Below are 20,298 nucleotides of genomic sequence, written 5' to 3'. Positions count from 1 at the left end.
ATTCAGTTAGCTATTCAAAGAGGTTTATCAGTTTATTCAATTTGAATCGAATTTATTATTTGGACTTTAAATCAAACCGACATAACAAAAAAAAGATTAAAATTAACCGAATTGATTAGTTCGATTCGAGTTAGTTCGGTTTAGATGTGGATTTCAATTTGATTTGGCCTGTTGTCCAAACACCTCAATTTGCAACCTTAATTCGATTTGATTTGAATCTAACCATCCCATAACCAAGACCTAATATGTGTTAGAAGTGATAAATTGCGAGTTACTTATATCTTAAGTAACATAATCAACCTTAGAAGGAGTTAAATGTAAAAGCTCTCAATTGGAATCTTTTAGCTGTATGCTCTTCAATGCTGCGCTGATGGCTACTTACAGTAAAATAAATTAGCCATGACATATAATGGTGGAGACTGCAAGCATTAATAAATATGAATTAGTGTATGAAGCTTGTATTAATTTCCCTGGATCTACTTCTCTTTTTTTTAATTATTGACATAGGAATAGGATAGGATCTACAGGATTCAACTCTTCTTGAGGAATCAATAAATAGATTGATGAGCTACACGTGTCTCTAGATATATGTTTAAGGTTAGCACTACTTAATTTTAGAGATTACTTAGGTTTTAAGGTTAATAATGGTTTAGGACTCCGATTATTTGTCGAACGTTCGACAGCTTTTTTTGAAGAAATATCACTCCCTCTCGAACCACAAATATAAATCATTTTAGATTTTTGAACGGTGATTAAGAAAATAATTAATTCTCCTAAATTATAATAAAAAAATTTATTAATTTGATTAAATTATCTTTTATTTCATATAATTAATATTTAACGTGTTTAATATATACTCAATCCGTCACAAAATATAAATCGTTTTAAAATGATTGTGAAAATATAAGTTGGTTTGAGTCATTTAAGAAGTAATAACTGATGTCTTTCTAACGTTATCCTTATTTATATTAGATATAATAATTATTATCTTCACAAGGAGTATAATTTAGAAGGATTAATTGATTCCGTAATTTTTATACAAATATCTTAAATAACTTATATTTTGAGATGGGAGAAGTATAAAGATAAAATTGAAAAAAATCCATTAATTACTCTTTAATATTTTCAAAACTACATTTGTTCATGGGCAAAATATAAAAAATTACTTATTAATTCATTACTTAAGTAAACATATTTTTCTATAAAAAATGTATCAATATAAAAAATTCATTACTTATTAATTAAGGTAACAATAATATAAAAAATGCACTTTTCTAAGTACAAAATGAATCAATTAAGTAAACATATTTTTCAATTTAGATTTTTTCTCTATTATTCTACAATATGCATTTAAGTAAATCTTTCTAAATAAATTTTTTTACTAAACAAGAAATGCAAAGAGTAATCAATCCAAGAGAAGACATTAACTATAGTTACTCTAATTACTAGATTATTGGTTATGTTTAATGTTATTATTGTTTAATTTTCAAATGATATTTGGGATTAAATCAAGAAAGTATCAAATTTAAATAAGCTTAGATGCAACAATAACAAAAACGATGATGAATTAAAATTCGTAAAATACATGTAAAATTAAATAGTACATAATTTTTGAAGTATTTTGTTTTATTATGTTTAATATTTTTATTAACTATAACACAACTCTAACAAATATTCTATTATAACTTTAGTATATCATCCATGATTGAATTAATTATGTAGTTTTTTTTATTGATGAATTTTGTTTGATTGTAATGGATAAGTATAATAATTTTATCTTTTTTTTATGTAAAACAATTTAGTCAAATTTTAAAATCAATCCTGATTGATTTGTGATCTAATTCGTTATGTTCTGTCATATATCCGAATTCATATTCCATCTCTTCCAAAATTATGTAATTCGGGTCTCGCGGGACCTAAGCAAGCCTCTAATTTGTATCACATCCTTGTTGGTTTTGGAATTTGACTGTGACCTAAGATAGTAAATGAAGCTTGTCTTCCATCTGTAAATTGATTAAATTTGATTACGTGGCTGTTAGAGCAAATATTATTAATTACCCAGTAGTTACCCTACTGTTTTTTAGTACAATCAAAATTCACCTGTATGATTTGTCTCGCTTCGAAGGACAATAGTACTTCTTAACTTTCTTTTTTTAGAAGTATTTTAAGGCCTATTTCATGACTTTGCTCCTCCTTTCCTTCTTTTCTCCTTTTCACTGTATATGGCTTTACACATCATCTTTTTCATCTTTATGCTATAGATCAAATAATTTAAAATTACGACAATTTATTATTTAGTCTATAAATTTAATTAAAATATCATTATTTCTTTATTAAAATGTAAAATCATTGATTCATCCATGAAATTTAGCTCCATCAATCTATTCGGTCATTCTATCTAAAAATAAATATTATTTTTGTTGCAGTTAAATGACTTGTAATTAAAATTTGACTAATTAATTATTCATATTTAATTTTATATTATCTCTCAAAATTCTTTTAAAATTACCTTCAAAAATTACACTTTTGAAAGTACTAAATAGTTACTGAGATTAAACTTTAGGGATTAATTAATAATTTTGCCAAACTATAAGATAGTAATTTCAAATAAAATTTGGAGAACAAGTAGTCAAATCCCTTAAAAATTATGCTACATTTTTTTATTGGTTCTAAAATTTATTTCCTTATATCAACCTTTAAATAGATACTTAAATTTAGAGTTCATTTATTTCACAAAAATATTTTTCTATTCAAAAGAAAATAATTTCATTTTAAAATAAAATAACTTCTATTTTCCAAGGACAAAATATTCTTCAAACTCTAATAAATTCATCAAAAGAAAAGAAATCTATTCATTAATACAATAAAAATTTTGTATTATTGGTGAATATTTTGATGAAAAAAAAAAAAAAACAGTTATTCAATTAGTAACTCAACAATCAAGAGCTTGTCCCATGATAATAGATGTCAAGAATTGAAATGCTAAGAACTCTAATTTTTAAAAATTTTCTAATAAATCCATATTAACACTAAAAACTAGGAGTGAGTAGTATCCATATAGACCAAATAAGCAAACCGAACTGCTTTATTTCAGTTTAATTGGTCAAATTTATTAAGATCGGCTATTGGTCGGTTCAAATAGTAACTGCATGGTTTTCGGTTCAGTCACTTGCATAGCAAACCGAATTAAATTTTACGCTCAAAATAGATTATTTGGTTCAGAATAATCAAATCAAATCTGAACTGATCTGATTCGATTCAATATCAAACCAAATTTTAAAGTTTTCGATACGGTTTTTAATTGATATAAATCTATTCAGTTACATCCTATTAAACTCAATGTTGACCCTACTAAAAACAAATTTAAGTACAAACAAAAACACAAATCATATGATTAGTAGTATTTTAAAAAATTTAGGAAGCAAAGGAATGCCAAACTCCATGATTAGATTAGATGAGATTCGAAAAATGTAGTGTAGCTATCTATCAGAAACATGAGTGATGCAACCACACCACCATAGCATATGTTGTGTGGTTCATGTGAGTAAATAGTTGATGTTTGGTTCTTGGAGTTGGGTACTCCAAATTTGTCATTCATCTATTCACCAATCAACAAACCTCTTTAAAAGCTTCCTATTTGGACAAGCATCAAGGCCTCTATTGGAAGACACTTCCCCAACTTGGTACACTTTTTGTTGGCCTTTCCCAAGGCAACCTTTTCCATCTAAAGCTATCGTGGGTCCCTTTCTCTCTCTTCTTCTCAAATTGTAATCTCCCCACAATCTTAATCATAACTTAATTAAGTATTATTTGGTTACATCCAATTATGACCTTAACTTGTTCGGTAAATTAAAAAAAAAAAAATCAATAACCATATGCTAATGTAATCGATGTATTCCGCAATAACTTTTTAAATAGCTGGTAAAAAACGTAACATATTATTTTTTTTATATTGTTCAGTAATATAATGTTTGTACTAATTTTTAGAAGTTATTGTAACATTTTATATGAGGGCGGTTAGAACTTGAGGAGTTTAAAATAAAATTTTCAAAAATTAAGAGACCAAAATAAATAAAAAAATTTTTTTGTACTAAATTGTAAAGCAAATTAGAAAAAAGTTTAGAGTTTAGAAGCTCGGGCTCCCCTAGTTCCTCCTCTCTCCGACCCTGGAATAAGCATTATATAAAAACTTTAATTATAAAATTCAAGAAAAAAAATTTCATTACTAATTCTCAATAAAGTTAATATAGTCTAAAAACGTGTACTAGAAAAATTTCGTTTAAACATAATAAAAATACAAATTAGTTTACAACTTATATTAGGAAACATCCAATATAATAATTCTAAAATTAATAGTTTTTACATATTGGGCATATTCGACAAAATTAGTTATTTTTAATAGCTGGATCTTGATGTCCAAATTAGCTAGGTCCAATTCATAATTTCATTATTTCCATTTTAATGAAGATTTTATTTGATTTAAAGTGTAATTATTTTAAAGCGATTATATAAATATAATTACACTTTAAATCAAACATCAAGATCCAGCTATTAAAAATAACTAATTTTGTCGAACATGCCCAACATGTAAAAACTATTAATTTTAGAATTATTATATTGGATGTTTCCTAATATAAGTTGTAAACTAATTTGTATTTTTATTATGTTTAAACGAAATTTTTCTAGTACACTTTTTTAGACTATATTAACTTTATTGAGAATTAGTAATGAAATTTTTTTCTTAAATTTTATAATTAAAGTTTTTATATAATCGCTTATTTATTAAATTATTATTTATAATACTTAAAATAAGTATTATATTTATGCATATACAAAAGGTAATTATTTTTTATCAGTATTTTTATTGATATAATGCCTTAAAATATGAAATAATATATATATATATATATATATATATATATATATATATTTATAATTCAATTAATTACACCTTCATTTGTCATCTAAATCTAGGCATGGCAACCGGTTCGGTTCGAACCGGAATCGAACCGTACTGTAGACAAACCGGAACTGGCGGTTCATAATTTTGAACCGGAACCGGCAGTTCAAGGGCCGGTTAAGGTTCATGTGAATTTTAAAATATGAACCGGAACCGGCGGTTCCGGTCCGGTTTGAACCGAATGCACAAAAAAATTGTAGCTTAAAATTTTTATAAAAAAATTTATATTACTTGATTTGATTGTAATTGATTTGATTTATGGTGAAAATAAGTACAATGGTACATAAGTTATAAAAAGTGGTGAAAAAACTACACATTTTTTTACTTAATTTATACAAAAAATGGTACATGGATAGTTGATTTATAAAAAAAAAAAAAAAAAAACTTTCAAGTGTATAAAAAAAGAGTGTAACGAATAGTTTTTGATATAATGGGTGTTTATTTATTTATTTTTTTATAAATAAATTTTATGCATTTTTTAATCATTTATTTATTTATTTACTGTAATTTACTAAATTATCCAAAAATATAGTTGTTATTTTTCTATTATAAGGGACAATTTGGGAAACTAAAAATGAGAAACATGTATAAATATGATGAGTTGATGATTTTTTATTTCACAACCAATTATATCATAATTCTTCTCTTATTCTCAATCAAAATTCTCTCAAATTTCCATATTTCATTATTTTTTTTATTGCTTTATTTTTCTTAATATAGGAATTATCTATTGTTTATTTTTTATTTTCTTACATCTAATTCCAAATTCTTTCTCTAATCTCAATTTTTTCCATTCATAAATTTACTTCATTTGATTTTTTTAATAATTTTCTTAGTATTTGAAAATAATAATTTCCAACTCATTTCATTAATTTTATATTCCATTTATAGTTTTCTATATTAGTGAATTAGCAAAATTTGTAAATTTAATATAATAATAGTTCTAAGTTAGTTAATAGAAGTTTTTCTTTTAAAATTTTATAATAATTTGTTTAGTTAATAAAATTTAAACATTTTAAAATTATTATTTATTTATGAATTCGGAATCAAAATTTTATTATTTTTTTAAAAATTTGCGTAATGCCGGAACCGAATCGGAACCGTAATTCGAACCGTCGGTTGGCCGGAACCGTGCCAGAACTGGAGGTTTAAGGGTCGGTTCCGGTTCAAAATTTTAAACATCTCGAACTGGCGGTTCACTGAACCGGCCATGCCTATCTAAACCTACAAATAATTATTAATTATCATTATAGCAACTGTTAATAGTCATTTTCAAATATCATTTCATTAAAAAAAAATAATTGTTATTGAAATTTTACTATTAGAAATAAATATAATTAACCTTAAAATCAAATAAAATCTTCATTAAAATGGAAATAATGAAATTATGAACTGGACCTAGCTAATTTGGACATCAAGATCCAGCTATTAAATCTTGTGTGGAAATCTTCGGTGACATTTGATGGTTGTACTAATTTTCAATTTTTGGGCATGTGGATTTTAATATCTTTCTATTTTGTCTCCCCTTTATAGCCGCGTTGCTCTCTTCAATTAATTGAAAAGATTTTTTCTCCTTCATGTACAGCTTATCTAGTTTTAATTCCCAACTTGCCTTCCACTCTTGCAAAATATCATATTAATGCCCTTTGCATATCCCATACCTTAGCCTCAAAGGTAAAGTTATTAAGGACATTTCTCACCAAAAACCCTAAAAATTATGACCATTTTCTTTATTTTCAACAATTTTTTCTCCTTTTTTTTTTAAGTATACGTGTCACTATACTCGAGCTTTTAGTGGTATTCATGTAAAACTCTCTCAATAATGGTAATTTCATATTTCAAATCTTGAACTTATAAATTAAATTCTTCTGAAAATGAAACCGCTTGTTATTTTAATTTTACTCTAAATTAAAATTCGTTATAAAATCCGCTTGTTTATAATGTTTTGTTTAATAAATATTTTTAATTTACAAAAATAAAACAACAGCTTTGCGTGTTATTCCATCATAATGTTTCTATCTCCGGAAGGGAAAGCCCTTTTGCCTCTTATGATTGGTTCTGAGTAAGGAGGGATGTGTATTTCTAACATCATGGATCGTAGCTACATATCCTAATTACTTTATAACAAAAATAAGATATTTATAATAAAGTGACTATTTTTTTTTAATTTCAATAAATTGTAATCTTAATAAAATTTTAAAACCTTATTTGGTGAGCCATAATATGATGTTATATAAAAATATATAATTAATTTTTTTATATAATCAGGAGCTTCAATCCCCTCGGACTGTATTGCTTATCACTCAACCAACACCTTATAGGTATAATTTACTAAACAACAAACATGATTTAAGTGAACCAATTTTTTAATTTACCCCTTTTGTAGAATAAAAACCCAAGTATACACTATTATGTATTATAGGGGTCAAATTGACCCATTTCAATCTCAGAATAAATATAGTATGAATTTAATGACATTTACGGATATGCCCCTTGCTATGCAAATAAATAAGCATGTGTATAATAGTAGCAAGTGGCAATTTTCAAACTATTTAGTATTATTTAGCAGAACTCAACTCAACGCCCATGTCAGTATATATGTACCTCTTTGAAACTTTAATTTGCCTCATCTCATAATAAGTTTCACCAGAACATCCCTAACCAACTCTATGACTCAATTGTCACTGACTTTTGAACTATATATGTCTTTACTTCCTCCTAGGGTTGGTTGGTGATAGTGTTTGGGTTTTGGTAGATTTATTAAATCAAGGCTCACCCTTGCTTTCCAGTGACATATCTAAGCTTTTTAAGTTTTTTCAATTTTCCCATTATTATTATTATTATTATTAGGGTAAATAATTATTTAGTCCTTCAGATTTAGTTATAATTATAATTTGGTTCCTATTATAATTTGATAAATACACAAATTAATTGATAGAGTTTAACTCCATTAACCTATTTGGTCTGTCATGCCCTGACTTTAATCAATAGAGGAATTATCCGCTTTAAATTAAACCTATTCCGCACTATCTTGGATTGACAAGATCTGCACGATTTTATCTTGCATGTAAAATAAAGAACTTTTTAAGAGGTCATCCATCGTAAGATTTTCCGTAAGTAAACAGACTTAACCCTGAAGTTTTTCTAATTTTTCAGGTCATTTCACCAAGAAGGTGCCTCTAATGATTAGTTTCGCCCATTTCAATGTATGGTTTAATTCATTCATGTGTCTCGCATTCCACTACCTTAGCTAGCCTCATTATCCTAGAAGCCTGCTGGAAGCTTTCCTCTGTCTGTCCTCTTTAGATTGCTTTGCCGAGTCGAGATATCACATAGTCTTTTCGTTTCAAAAAATATTCCTCCTACCGTTAACCATTGATCTTGTATCTACATCAAATTGATAACTTCATTGTATATGAAAATATTGATATTTCTGCCTACATCCGAACTCAAAAGTTTTTTAATTATATGTTTCTACATATTATTCATACTAGGGATACTTATTAATTTCATTTTTTCTAAAAATGAAAGTATTAGGAAATGAAGACCACTTTATTTTGCATCCACAAAAATCCTCTTAAAAATCAATCACCATTTTGAACCACTCATGACCTATTTTTGTTTCTCTTTTACTCTATCATAGTGGTTATGTGCAAGAAAGCAAAGCCAATGAAACCACAAATGAGCTACTATGTACCATCTTGTATGTAATAATAAAGACAATGAGGAGCCAATAATTTGGAGGCTCTATTATGTGATGCCCTACATCATCAGGTTGCAGCCTATACCTATATAGCTTATAACTTATGTTAACAATTTCATCTACGTCTCCTTTGTATCTTCCATAAATATCGTCAACCTTTCTGTGCTTCAAATATTTTCTTGTCTCCAATACTCTATTTATACACTCTTTAAAGTAATTTCAGACACTGTAAATATAATTAACCCGATAAAATTTAGACTTTGTTTTATTTTTTAATATATATTTTAGAAGTATATAGTCTTGCAATCAATGAAATTAATTTTAAGAAAGGATGGGAAATTCATATATTTTATCAAGACATTTTTTATGATTTTAGTACTTGTATAATTAATTAAATATTTATAAATAAAAATAAAAAAGTAAAATAATTTCAGTTAATTAAGAAGGGTATTATCGACATATCGGGCTTTTCCCCCTCGCCCAAACGGCAAAAACCCAGTGAAACCACACGCGGTGTAGAATTCCAATAAATTTAACGCAAAAAGATAAGACTAATCCCATGCCACGTGACAATCATCTAAACGACCATCTCCGCACGTGCCTGTAGCCTACGTCATCCAACGGCAATAATAAAAATTAAAGGGGCAAAAAACACTAAAAAAAAGGAAAAAACAACCCTACCTTATGCAGTTGCGCCGCGAGTAAGAACCCCTTTTTTTTAACCTCACGTGTGTCGATAACTCTTTACCACGGTCAAGCCCTATTAATTTTAATCTTGTTATTATTAAAATTATTTCCATATGTTAAATTATTTTTAATATAACATATTTGGAGTAATACAATTATTACAAAATAAATGTTAACATCTCAAAATAAAATAAATAAATAAACATAAATGATAAAGTGAATAATTTATAAATAGTAAATTCTCAAAATAAGTAACTATATAAATATAAATAATAAAGTGAATTTGAATTCAAAAGAATAATCCTCGTAAAAACTAAAAATTGAATGAATCTATGAAAATTTTTTTTAAAAACATAATTAATAAACTAATCATACATAATAATAATGATAGTAATAATAATAATTATAACAACTGACTAATAAAAAATAAAATAATCAAAATAAGATCTTTGATGCTAAATTTATAATTTAAAATTGTGAAATAAATAAAAATAATAAAGAAAAACCCTTATTCCTAGAAAATGAGTTTATAACAATCCCTCCCATCATAAATACACCTCAACTACTATCTTTTCCTTTCCATTCTCTCTCAATCTAAACCAAACCAAAACAAACCAGAGCAACAATCACACTCTCTCTCTCTCTCTCTCTCGCAAAACCTAGCTTTGAGTACGGACTGTTCTTGCTCAGAAACCCTAAAAAGCCTGCTACATTCATAGCGCATCTCTCTGTATATCTATTACTATCTCCTTTATTGCCATAGCATCTCCCTCTTCACTTCCATGCCATTTCTGCATCTTTTATTTTCTTCTTCATTTCATTTTTTTTTTTTTTTGGAGTATCTGATTCGATCATAGGCTCCAATTCATTGTCTCTAACCATACAAACACAACCGATCAAGAATTTTATGAGATTCCATTTCTTTTTTGCTTTTTTGACTTATTTTTAAATTCTTTATATTTCCTTCTCTAGATAAAAAGAAAAGAAAAGCTAGCGTTAAGTACAACTGGATTCTCAATTTCTAAAATGTTAGAGTGCGGCGGCGGCCACCGCGACTCCTCAGACGGTGATCTCAGTTTCAAAACTACTAATTCAACTAACAGTTCAATGAGCAGCGAAAGTTGTAGCAGCTACAGTCGTTTATCTTTCGAGCTTCTTACTTCAAGATCCTCACCGGAAAACCTCACTCTCAAGCCTCACCGCTCCTCCGATTTCGCTTACTCCGCTATCCGGTCCGCCACTTTCCGCCGCAAAACTGGTCTCACTTTCCGTGACTTCCGTCTCATCCGCCGCATCGGTGCCGGCGACATCGGCACAGTTTACCTCTGCCGTCTCAATAGAGAGCACAACAAGAACGAGGAGTATGAAGATGAAGACGAGGATGATCGGCTGTGCTTCTACGCAATGAAAGTGGTGGATAAGGAGGCGTTGGCGGTGAAAAAGAAGGTGCAGAGAGCGGAAATGGAGAGGAAGATCTTGAAAATGTTGGATCATCCATTTTTGCCTAGTTTATACGCAGAGTTTGAGGCTTCACATTTCTCCTGCATTGTAATGGAGTACTGTTCCGGTGGTGACTTGCACTCTTTGAGACACAAACAACCTCATAAACGCTTCTCTCTAAGTTCTGCAAGGTATATTTTCTTCTTTCTTCACATCTTTTTAGTCTTTTGGCATTTAGAAAAAAAAGCTGCAAAATTTTTTTTTTTTTGAAGTTCTCAATCATTTCCATATGAGAACAAAAGAACTTTGTGTATTTTTACTTATCCACTGCAATGATCGATCTTTTTTGCATGGCTTAGCCTGCGGTGCTTTTGGTTTTTTGTGTTAACATATATACTGATACGTTCTTGTCTTTGTGTCCTTTTATCTCTGCTTCATAAGAAATCTTTAATTCATTAATGCAAAACTTATCATAGTTCGTGATAATTACACTTAATTAGCATAATTATTTGGGTTTGTAAATATCGCTTTCTGGATTCCTTATTTTCATCTACAACAGAGATTATATCTCTCTGACTTAGCCGCAAATTTCCATTATTTGAAAATTTTCCTATTAATGGTATAATGGAATCATCTCATTATAGCTACTTTTCGATCCTAATTTACTACATCAGGCATTGTTCTTTTCCTTTGCATGCAAGAAATCTGGAGATTTGATTTTACAGTGTCTTGTTTCACTTTCTATTCAGTGTTTGGCTTCCGAGAAAATAGTAATAATACTAGACTTTTTTGGTTTCAGATTTTATGCAGCGGAGGTTCTTGTTGCTTTGGAATACCTTCACATGCTGGGAATCATCTACAGAGACCTAAAGCCTGAAAACGTTCTAGTCAGATCGGATGGTCACATCATGCTCTCAGATTTTGACCTTTCATTATGCTCAGATGCAATCCCAGCCGTTGAATCTCCGACGTTCTCTCCGGATTCTACATCTCCATCTGCTAGAACCTATACGCGGTCACACTCTAGCAAAACGTTCTCTTGCCTCCTGAACCGGCTTTTCCGATCCAAGAAAATCCAAACCTTGAACCCCAACCGGTTATTTGTCGCCGAACCTGTAGCCGCTCGGTCTTGCTCCTTCGTTGGGACCCATGAATATGTCGCCCCAGAAGTCGCCGCCGGTGGGTCCCATGGCAACGCTGTTGACTGGTGGGCCTTTGGAATTTTTATCTACGAGCTCATTTATGGACGTACTCCGTTTGCAGCTCCATCAAATGAACTTACACTGCGTAACATCGTGAAAAAGCCCTTGACTTTTCCTACCCATACTCCTTACTCTTCGCTTGAGCACCACGCGCGAGACTTAATTTCCAGGTTGTTGAATAAAGATCCGAATAACAGACTCGGGTCGAAGCGGGGGGCTGCCGAGGTGAAAAGCCACCCATTTTTTAAAGGGCTAAATTTCGCCCTTATAAGGACGGTGACACCACCTGAGATTCCTGGTTTGAGAAGGCAAAGAACGGCACCATTTCACCATGGTAAACCTAAATCAACGGCGTTCGATTACTTTTAAGATCTAGAAGTGCGGATTAGCGCCACGTGTTTAGCAATTCCGCCATATTTTGCCATTGGCGGGCCATATATGTGTATATTTAAGCCTTTTTTTTTTTCTTTCTTTCTTTTGATCATTTGATCTATAAACCATGTTAGGTAAGTTAATTAACATGAAAAATACGCCTAATTAATGATAATTAGTGATTACATAAAAAAAAAAAAAAAAGGAAGAGAGATTACGTATTTTGGGAGGTTGTTCAAGACAAAAACCGAGTGAGTGCGGTTCACGTTGCCACATAACGGCAGAGAAAGTTGAATCATGTTGTGGTACTGTAATAACCTAACTGGATTTTCTTTAAATGGAAAGTTTTGGGACAGACTCCATTAACCAAATTTATGTTTAATATGTTGTAAAGTGTGTTTTTGATTTGGATGATAAAAAGAAAGTTGAATATTTAAATAATTTGTAAATTAAACCAAGTTGCATGTGTACGTGTAATTTATAGTAATAGTAGTACTTTTTAAAAAAATATGTATATTTAGATGTGAATGATATTTATTGGCACACATGATTTGATCAGACATTGTATAGTAGTATAATATAAAAATGTAGATGGACATGTGCTGAAAGATAAAAAGTCAAATATATGATTTTCAAGTTGTTTTAGTTTTAATCAACCTCTGAACCTGATTAGAAGGTCAACCATGGATTCCTTTCATTGTCTTCAATAATAATAATAATAATGTATATATCAAATATTAATAAATAATGCTCATTATTTATTAATTGATCTCTATTATTTAATCAACTCATTATTATTAACTATATTCATTGCATTTAAGTTAGTACGATGCTTTTATTATATATATATATATATTGGTAAGATACTTTTCCAACAAATGCAATGAAAGTTTTTATTTGTTTTTTTCCTTTCTTTCTTTATAATTTAAGTATATGATACCTTTGAATTAATTTTTTATGTTTTATTTTATTTTATATAGTCAAAAAGTTTATCATGAATTCACCCTTGAATTGAGGGATTAGTGTTTTCGAGAAAGCAATTTTTGATAGTTAAAATTTAGACTTTTGCCAAAAGCTTTTAAATTCGACTGAAATTATTGGAATTATTTACTAGAAATGGAAGACCTATATATATATATATATATATATATATATATATATTATAATTGAAGAGAGTGTTTAATTAACTCATTTATTTATTTAAAAAGAAAACTAACTACGGAACTATATAAATGTTAGGGTTTTTTTAATATAAAAAAAATATTTATTGATTTTACAATGCACCTTTCATCTTTAATTGGAGTGATTGAAGTTTAGTAATAAGACTTTCACGAGCCAATTGCTTCATTTCTTGATGGAAGTTTATAGTTTAACTTTGGAAATACTAACAATTGAAATTACCAATAACCAAATGTGTTTAAATTTTATTAAAATTACTCCCTCCGTCCCAAAAAGATAATCCACTTTCTATTTTTACACAGATTAAATAATATGGTTAAAGGACAATTTTATTCATATAATTTTTCTATTATGCTCATTTTAAATAAAACATTAGTATTGGAATAATAACTAAGAATTAATGAGAGTTATTGAAAATAAGGTAAAATTTAACAAGAGTATAGTAGACAATTCAAAGATTGACTATAATGCAAAAAAGGAAAGTAAACTATATTTTGGGACAAACCAAAAAGTAAAGATTGACTCTCTTTTTGGGACGAAGGGAGTACATACTACCTTTGTCTCATAATAATTGTTATATTTTGAAATTTCACATCACTTACGAAAACTATTAAATTTTCTTAAGTTACAATAAATTATTGAGTAAATTAACTATATTACTTTTAATTTAATACTAATTTCTCTAAGAAAAATCTTTAAATTGAAATAATAATTATTATTCATATATAAAGGGTAAACATGGAAAAAAGAGATTTATTACTCCTGAAAACTACAAATATAATAAGTATTTTAAAATAAATTATTGTCTTAAACGTGATATTACGGAACGTGTCAAATATAGAATTTGCACGTTTATAATTAGATTATTCTAACCTAGTTTAACTTTTTATTATAGGGGGTCAATGTCCATCATCAAAGGCAAAGCGAACAACATTAGAAGAGACTAAAGAGTTTAACCTAATTCTCCCCTAATTTCTGTACCCTTTTGACCATAATCATATATTTTATAGTTCAATAAATCTAATTATTATGACAAGCTCACAACCTTCTTCAAGTATGTCTGAGTTGGGCCCACTAGCATGAGCTGCGTAGACATATCATGTGGGCAGTAAGAATCGTGTGGGACAGGAGCAGACATCAACGGCTTAGATTCTCATTAGGTATTCCATTTATCAACGTCTTTCTTGTTGGATTACTACTATTATATTATTTTATGATTTGTAAGTTTAAATCATTGGATAATAATAATTTAGTTGAAAAACCAAAGCCAAAAGGAATGATAAAAGGGATGTGAAGGTTCTTTTTTTATCAGTATTATTATTATTATTCTATTCCGTAGCTGAGGTTGTTTAATAGCAACTATTGGACCCTTCCATCCCACGCGATCTACGTGTTGTGCAAATTATCATCTCACTTGCCCTATCCTTTCACCTCAAAAAATTACTTATTTCGTATGTTTTATTATTTTTAAGTGTAAAAATATTTTTTATTATTTGAGCGTTTAGAAAAATATTTTTCTAATTAAAAAAAAATTAAATATTTTTTTAAAAAATAATTTTTCTTTTTTTGGACGCTAACAAATTTATTATAATTTTATAAATTAAAATTTTTTAATTTATTAATTATTAATAGTCACTAACACCATTTACTATTCACCACGGTCACCTCGGATTTTCATAATTTATTTATTTATTTATATTTTTATATCTAATAATAAAATTTTAAAATACAAAATATCTATTATTATTAATATTTATGGTACTATAAGTTAAAAATTTTAATATTTTAAACTAATTTTCTTTATTACAATAAAAAAACAACGGATCTATCTTATGCTTCGACGGAATAACTCATTAGATTGTATAATCCTTCTCAATTATTTCAAAGACGAAAAGATAAAATTAATCCCAAATTTTTTACGTAAAGGAAAAAAGAAGTCTCCCTATGTGACGGCGCGTGAGGATGACGCGCATCTAAGTGGAGAAGATAATAAGGAGAGTAAGAGAGTTTTGACAACACATGGGGATGTCCATGTGACCACCTGCCAACCAGGCAGTTCTACCAGCTCACTTGAAGGCACTGTCCCCTTTCATGTCCGAACCCTACCCCACAAACCCCCAACACGATGCTACCAAATAGCTGTCCCAGTACTGACGCAATCACGTTTTTCCACGTGTCAATTCCCTCTCTCGACCACGTGGCCTTTTCCATTTTTCTGACCCCATCCCCACCCCACCCGCTGCATGGCTCGGTTGTTAGTTGCTCCTTGCTAATGGTTAGAGATGACAAAAATGAGGTGACATGGGCACCATTCAATTTTTTGGAATGCTATTCTATAATTTAATCAATTTAGGTATAATGAATCAGTCAAATTCATTAATCAAACTATATGATATGTGATTTATTAATCAAACTTATGTTGCACATTAATTAAAAATCTAATGATTGGAAAATTATTTATTTTGACATTTCTTAAATTTTAACCAAATTTTAAAATTCTATTAGCGGATATTTTATATTCTATTTTTCAAAAAAATTAGTACCTTCATATTATTATCATTCAAATTTAGCTAATATAGTCGTTAAAAATGATACTGTACCTATTATATGATATTTCAATGCTAACTGAAAAATTTATAATCGACTAAACAAAAGGATCATTCATCTAAATTAAGAAAGATTAATTTTAATTAATTTGAAAACATCACATATTAAAAATTCTGAAATAAGATGATGTAAATATAGAATGGGTATCTCAAAACCTAATTCAAATTCAACCTATTATCATCTCTACTCTAATTAAAGCTTGAAACGGTCTAAAGGCAAGAGGTTTTATGTGGGGACAAGTTTAATTGCCATCTCTAATTTTTAAAAAACAATAACTTCCTTATAGCTTGAAACCAATGATAATGGTGATGATGGGAAATCAAAAAAGACAGGCTATGACATGGGAAGTGGAAGTGTAGGCAATATAGAAAAATACGTTTCTAATAATATATATTATTATTATTATTTTTTATTTTTATAATAAGAGTTGATGAGTAATATTTATTATTTTATTTAGTTTTATTTTATGTTTGTTTAGTTGTCTTTCCCCAATTGATAAGAAGGGGATGCAACTCATTATAGGATTTGATTATATTTTAATATTCATAGTTTATAGAGATTTTGGGTATGACTTTCTTTGGGTTAGGCAAGGCTTCTTCGATATGTGCACTATGACACCAACAAATTAAGTAGTTTTGACTTTTATTTTAACCCATATTAATTAATTTGCTTATAGGTTTAATAAATTTGCTTAATTTATATTTATGATTTGTATAATTACACTCTAATTTATTTCTTTACCACTCGTATTTACAATTTTAAATAAAATTTCACCCTAAAATTAAAATTATTTCTTAAAGTAAAAAGTTGAGATAAATAAGTTGATTAGAGAATAGTGAGGGAGACAAAAGAGAGTTGGTAGTGGTGAATTATTTTTAAGGTGAGGGTGTGAATGAGGTAATTTGGTGTACGGTTGTCACCTTACCCTCAACAATTGTTTACCTAACTTACAACTAAGTTTTGTGCCGATTGAGAACCACTCGCCCACCACTTTGTCATTTTGCAAATCCTCTTCCTCGCCATATATAGGTTTAGTCTGATTTGATTAAAATAAAGCTAATTAACATAATTAAAGTATATTTTTTATTTAATTTTCTCTTAAATATCTCTCTATAATATTAATGGTGTATAGAATTGTAAATATAGATGTACTTTATTAGATTGAGGTATATTTAAAAAATTAAACAATGAATGATCTTTTAAAGAAGAAAATAGCACTATTTTGGGATAAATAAAAAAAGAAAAGTAAGCCTATATATATGGACGGAGAGAGTAACATTGCAATTTGCACGAAATTTTATCTGGTATTCAGGTTGGATATGAAGATGTGACTGTCTCACATCTTCAGTTTGCTGACGATTCAATTGTTTTTAACAAATCCGATGAGGAGGAAGTGCTTAATTTAAGGAGAGTACTTTTATGCTTTCAACTTACATCAAGCTTAAAAATAAATTTCAACAAAAGCAGAATCTATGGGTTAAACATTGGTGAGGATGAGTTAAACAACTTTGCAAGCATCTTGAAATGTCTACCTGGAAGGCTTCCAACTCGTTACTTAGGCATTCCAATTGGCTCTAATCTAAAAATTTTCAAGACTTGAAAACTTATCCTTGATAAATTTGAATCCAAACTCTCTTCTTGGAAATCCAAAAGTTTCTCCATGGGAGGGAAAATCACCTTGATCAAGTCAGTCCTTTCCTCCCTACCTCTTTTTCACATGTCTATTTTCAAAGCTCCTCTTAAAGTTATCAGCCGCATTGAATTGATCCAACATAAATTTCTATGGGGCACGGGTTTGGAGGGAGAAAGACCATTGAACTGGTTGCTTGGAAAAAAATATCTATTGATATAAAAGAGTGGAGGTTTGGGTGTTGCAACATTTAAAAGAAAAAAATACTGCTCTCCTCAGCAAATGGTGGTGGAGGTTTAAATAAGAAAAGGGCTTCCTTTGGAAAAGTGTTGATTTCTAAATATGATATTGATGCTCTACTAAAACCTGATTTAGATTTGAATCTTTGGAGAAGAATTTCTCCTACTTGGCGTGAAGTAGTCAAATTAGGTGCTACAAACTCTATTGCATATGATTTCTTAAAACTTGATTTTCGTTGGATTTTAGGCGATGGCTCTCTTATTCATTTCTGGACTTACATTTGGCTTTTTGATGTTCCTATTAGTTCTTTATTTCCCAGGATTTTCCGTATAGCTTCTAATGGAAGAGCCATGGCGAACCAATGTGGCAGTTACATGGATGGAAAATGGAATTGGCATATTAATTGGATTAGAGATCTCAGATGCTTCGAGGATGAAATGCGGGCCAATTTAAAATCCAATTGATGAACATTGTTGTGATATAAGAGGTGGAAGATAAGCTTGCTTGGACTTTTGATCATTGAGGTATTTCTCTGTAAAAAATCTCTATTCTTTCATTGAAAAGGTTGAAGTGAACCAGTACCTTTATTCAATCAGAAATAACTTTGGGTAAGTGTGGTCACGGTTCCGGAACCGAACAGAAAATTTTCAATTCCGGTTCCGGTTCCTTAACAGTTTCAAAACCGACGGTTCCGATCGGTTTTCCAACCGATTTTTTGGCAAATCGCATAATTTTAAATTTTAAATTTTGAAGACGGGTTTTCAAAATTTTAAAAATTTGTGAAAGTTATTTCTAAAAAAAATACACCTAAAAAATTAAAAAATGCTTCAATTAAATTTATTTTTTTAAAGACTGGAACTTAATTATTTTTTTTAAAAAAAGTCTTCAACTGAATTTATTTTTTGTTTAACAAAGTTTGAACATAATTTGAAAAAAAAAAGGGCTTGAACTTAATTTTTTTAAAAAAATAAAATAAAATTAAGTTGCCTACGTATCCTCTTGGGGTTTAGAGGAATAAAAAAAATTAAGAGATTTCACAACAAAATTAAAAAAAAATAAATAAATCTGATAGTTTCTAACGGCTAGAACCGCCGGTTCGAACCGGCCGGAGAACCGGCGGTTCCATCCGGTTCCGACCGGTTTGTGGAACCGCCGGTTTACGGTTCCAACAATACTGAAACTGGAACCGAACCGAAAATCTCTGGTTCCGGTTCTGATTCTGGTTCGGACCGATTCCGAACCACCGTTTCCGGTTCCCTGAACCCTGATATAGCCACCCCTATCTTTGGATCTCATTCATCCCCTCTAAAATAGCTTTGTTTGTTTGGAAAGCCATGTTGGATAAAATACCATGCAGGACCAATTTGTTCAAAAGAAATATTATTTTAAGTCTTGATGGATGTGTATGCTCACTTTGCAACTCTCATTTTGAATATATGGACCAAATATTGTTGCTTTGTGAAACTTTTAGAGAGATTTGGTTATCTATTTTCCAGTGGTGGAATGTTTCTGGTGTTCTACTATCCTCTTTGAATGATTTATGTTGGCAATGGGAAAGCTTATTAAAGTTTAAAGGGCTGCATATTGCATGGGTTTCCTTATTTTTTATAACTTGTTAGTCAATTTGGCTTCGAAGGAACAACTTCATTTTCTTCGGTATTAGACAAGACAATGCTTCTCTTGTTGATATTATTAAATTTCACAACTTTGAACTTCTTAAGGTTAAGTCCCCATCTATTCCTTATTATTTAACCATTAGTTCTCTAACCTGATCTTGGTTTGTAAGAGTAGTTGGCTTGGATATTTGGGAGGCTATATAAAAAAATATGTACTGGAATGACAACAACCTTCTACGAGTTATCTAAAATTTAACACCGATGGAGCTTCTAGAAGAAAATCAGGCCCAGTTGGTATTGGTGGAGTTCTTAGAAATTCATAGGGTATAATGATCTGTTTATTTTTTGAGTTTGTGGGTATTCTTGATTCTAATTATGCAGAATTTCTCGCCAACTTTAAAGCCGTAGAAATATTCTCTCTCTTAGACTTTAAATACTGCCCTTTAATTATTAAATCGGATTCAAAAAGTGTTATATGTTGGATATCTCAAAGGAACAAATGTCCTTAGAAGTGGTGGGAACATTTCAACAAATTTGATGCGATGCTAGAATCTACGGATAATATCTCCTTTTATCATGTGATTTGAGAGAGAAACCATTTTGTTGATAGTTTGGCTAAGAGAGGTGTAGATGCAACAATGCCCTTTATTGCTTGGATTTGA

At 29.5% G+C, this 20,298-nt stretch overlaps 1 protein-coding gene across 1 annotated transcript; it reads left to right on the top strand.

Annotated features, from left to right (window-relative positions):
- Positions 1–10,226: 10,226 nt before the first annotated feature.
- On the top strand, positions 10,227–12,539 carry PID (Protein kinase superfamily protein). Its single transcript, XM_012220278.4, has 2 exons — positions 10,227–10,981; positions 11,590–12,539. The coding sequence occupies exons 1-2, from the start codon at positions 10,377–10,379 to the stop codon at positions 12,359–12,361; spliced, it is 1,377 nt and encodes a 458-aa protein (XP_012075668.1). The 5' UTR covers positions 10,227–10,376; the 3' UTR covers positions 12,362–12,539.
- Positions 12,540–20,298: the final 7,759 nt, after the last annotated feature.

The sequence above is a fragment of the Jatropha curcas genome, chromosome 10, assembly GCF_041381405.1.
Source record: "Jatropha curcas cultivar XTBG-Jc1 chromosome 10, XTBG_Jcur_1.0, whole genome shotgun sequence".
Lineage (NCBI taxonomy): Eukaryota > Viridiplantae > Streptophyta > Magnoliopsida > Malpighiales > Euphorbiaceae > Jatropha > Jatropha curcas.
The sequence above is the reverse complement of the archived record's forward strand: the minus strand, read 5'-3'. Positions and strand labels throughout refer to the sequence as shown.